Source organism: Carassius gibelio, chromosome A11 (genome assembly GCF_023724105.1).
Source record: "Carassius gibelio isolate Cgi1373 ecotype wild population from Czech Republic chromosome A11, carGib1.2-hapl.c, whole genome shotgun sequence".
NCBI classification, from domain to species: Eukaryota; Metazoa; Chordata; class Actinopteri; order Cypriniformes; family Cyprinidae; genus Carassius; species Carassius gibelio.
In genome coordinates, this window is record NC_068381.1 from 25,690,698 (window position 1) to 25,694,226 (window position 3,529).

Here is a 3,529-nt window from a genome sequence, read left to right on the forward strand (position 1 = left end):
GGAGGGCAGAGAGGGGAGTGTGTGAGCATGAAAGGGTCTTACGGGTTTGGAATGACATGAGTGTGAGTAATTAATGACAGAATTATAATTTGGGGGTCAACCAATATAAAGGTTCAGGCAAAAACTGAATTCCATTCACTCGCCCTCATGCTGATCAACCTGCTGCGACTGTCCAGTATCGTCTTTCTTCAGTCAAACAGTAAAATGTAAGTAGACATGACAGTGGACGGTGATTTCGACACAGAAGGGCCCATAGGATGATACTGTTTAATAATCATCTGTTGTCATTTTATGAACACAGTCAGGGTTGGAAGAGCAGGAAGGTGATTTTCACATTGTAGATACAGAGTATTTTTTTTTTATTCTAAATCCTTCTGTGTATTCATGTGATGGCGGTTTTCGTCTCCTAGGACCTCCATACGCAGGACCTCCAGCCGCTCAGCCGCCCAATCCTGCCTATCCTGCCCCTCCAAACCCAGCATATCCAGCCATGCCCATCCCATCCTACCCACCTGGACCCAACCCCATCTATCCGCCCGGCATGAACCAGCCCACAGCCATCCCTTACACCACTCCGTACCAGCACCCGTTCCCCCCCGCCGCGGCTGGGCCGCATCCACCCTTCCCTGGAGCTGGACACCCCTGCCCCATCCCGCAGTATGGGGGTCCCCCGGCCGGGATGAGCGCACCTGGACATAAGAAACACAAGAAGATGAAGAAGATGAAGAAAGGGCATAAAGCTAACAAGGAGCATAAACACATGAAGCACGGCAAGGTGAGAGTGAGACCAGGCAATGAGAGGATGATGGAGTAAATCCCCTAAATCACACTTCCATGTCATTCATTAAATCTCTATGATTGAGTGTCACAGCAGCAGCATCCCTGTAGTACAGGACTGATGCAGCATCCTTCACACTGTCAGGCAGGAGACTGTTGTTGAATGCTGTGTGTTTTGTGGTTTTGCAGCACTCCTCGAGCAGCAGCAGCAGCAGCAGCAGCAGCAGCAGTGACTCGGACTGAAGAGCAGCTCTGAACACATTCACAGCCTGGGTTTCTCTGATTCACCCTTCAGCCCTGCGGCAGTAAACATGATAAACACACGCAGTGATGGATAGCACTTAAGCACATGTGTGTTTCTATGAGTCTGAATGCTTTTCTTAATTAAAGATCTATAACTAATGAGCTGAGGTTGTGAGTAGATCATATTCATTATAACTTGACTCGCACACTGTAATGACTTTTGCCTCTATCTGAGAACAAACAATTGTAATTAAACAAATTCACTTTATGCATTGAAGTTACTTTAATTTTCTTTGTTTTGTTTATTTAGAAAATGTCAGTTAAATTAAGAAGTGTTTGCCTGGATAAACTTATTTTTACCTGAGTACTCTGAACCTGCTTCTTTGTACATTGCTCTTTACTTCCCGAAGCAGTAAAAGTGTATTGATCAAAGTTAATAATTGAGAAGCTGAGCTAGATCTTGATTATTGTAATCATGAGGCAGATTTAATCTGTGGACTCGCGGTGTATCTATGCTGATGAATCACTGCAGAACCTCTGTTGACTAATGAAGAATCATTTAATAAAACAAGAAGAAGATTGAAACACCTGATCTAGTTACTTTGCCAACAAATCCTGAGATCCGCACAGCTCTGCTTGTTTATCTCTTAATAGTGTTCGATGACATTATTATGATCCACTGAGAGCTGAGATCTAACAAGATCTGAGTCATATACAATAACTAGTTGTAGTTATGGCAAAGGAAAGGAAGATCCAGTAGTTTCTCGTCTGAGAATCGGTCATTCTGCTCTCAACTAATCACTTCTAATGATGGGGAACATGGTCCTGCTCAGAGCAATTAATGTGGACTTACAGAAACTGTGGAGGAGGTAATAATCAATTATATGGCATATGAAGGGGAAATGAAAAAAAAAAAAAAAATTCTGTTGGCATACATTCTTTAACTTTGCATAATATACTTAACAGGTCATACAAAGAATATTAAGTTCCGTGTTTTTTTTTTTTGTTTTTTTTTTTTTTGTGAAAGTTATATAAGAAAGGTAGTGGGGGTATTATTTTCTTTGCGTCTCTCTTCTGATATTATCGCCTCAATCTTCATCCCAATAGGAGGCAGAATATGCACCAAAGCTGCTCTGACATCTGCCATAAACCACCAAAGAAGAAGAGATCACGTCGTGCTCGTAGACTGCAGGGGGCAGGGTTTCATATTTTATTGGCTAGCGGACCTGCACCTGCTGTTAGCATTCCATTGACTCCCATTCATTTTGGCGTCACTTTGACAGCAAATAACTTTACATCTGAGGCGTTTAAAGACTGCATTTGTCCATTAATTATTTCTAAAGAAACACGAAAATGTATAAAACTCTATTACCTTGTATCTTATGTTATGGTTCCGTAGAAGCAGTTTAAAAAAAAAAAAAAAAAAAAAGGCTAACGATTGCGTCATAACCAGCGCACAGTAGAGAAAATACCATATGGACAGGAGGAGAAGCTCGCAGACAATCTTTTACGGTCTATGAGGCTATCGGGGGGATGTGGAGGCATAAAGTCAAGGGAGATAATTAATCAGAATACTTACCAAAATTTGCTCCTGTTCATGCTTGCCTTCTCTGCAAGATTCGGTGGGTGATTCAGATTTCTCTTGGCACAGTGATTAGAAGGCTTACAGGTTGCTCACTTGAAATCTACATCATCAAGCTCAGTTTGAATCTGCACAGTACGCTCGACCCCCAGGAAGGTACATTTTGTGGGCAAGAAGAAACTGTGGAACATGTTATGATATACTGTCAGAAATATGAACTTGAAAGAAGGATTTTAATAGAAAAATTAAGAAAAATAAAAATGTGATTTATTTTAGGGGATATTTTACAAAATAAATCTGGAAATGAATGTTATAGTTTTATTTTTCAGTATCTTAGAATAAATAATTTGTATGAGAGGATATAAAATGTCATTTTGATCCACACTCCATACCAGTTGGTGGCGGTAATACACCATTTTTGTTGCTTGTCAACCGCCAATAAAACCTTAAGAAGAAGAAGAAGAAGACCCCCAGGAAGTGCATGCTTCTAATTTTTCTTCTAATTAAACTTCATTTTTCTCTGTTGAATCCAATGGGGTCACTGTGTCCATTTCTTTTACTGTCTATGGTAGACTGTATGGTGGTAAACCCGACGGGGAGGAGAAGAAGAGTAACCGGGCTTTCACACTGGGCTTGTTTGTTGCGTCTGAGCCCAAGCGCAGCGTTTGTCTTCTTTCACACTCAATAGTTTTATCGAAACAAGGTATGTTTGCAGTCACCTTACGTCATCGCAAATGCATAGTTGTAATTTTTTATGCACAGTATAATAATTCATTTCAATTATTTAATTTTAATTAAATGAATTTTTACTTTTAGGAGTGTGTGGAATCAACCTCGGCTCTCTCGTGTGTTGAGGAAACAATGATATAGAAGGTGTAACGCATGCGCGGGATACTTCCCAATTATCTAAGCTAACAGAGTGTGTTA

The 3,529-nt window shown here is 40.7% G+C and overlaps 1 protein-coding gene across 1 annotated transcript; it reads left to right on the forward strand.

Moving 5' to 3' along the window:
- Positions 1–373: 373 nt before the first annotated feature.
- On the forward strand, positions 374–1,605 carry LOC128022740 (proline-rich protein 13-like). Its single transcript, XM_052610541.1, has 2 exons — positions 374–775; positions 967–1,605. Exons 1-2 carry the CDS (start codon positions 491–493, stop codon positions 1,018–1,020), a joined length of 339 nt encoding a protein of 112 aa, XP_052466501.1. The 5' UTR covers positions 374–490; the 3' UTR covers positions 1,021–1,605.
- The last annotated feature ends 1,924 nt before the right edge of the window (positions 1,606–3,529 follow it).

What these genes read in the sequence shown, in the direction of transcription:
- LOC128022740 (XM_052610541.1), top strand. Translation starts at nt 491, where the DNA reads ATGCCCATCCCATCCTACCCACCTGGACCCAACCCCATCTATCCGCCC. An exon ending in AACACATGAAGCACGGCAAG is followed by an intron (nt 776 to 966) that starts GTGAGAGTGAGA and finishes GTGGTTTTGCAG; the next exon opens with CACTCCTCGAGCAGCAGCAG.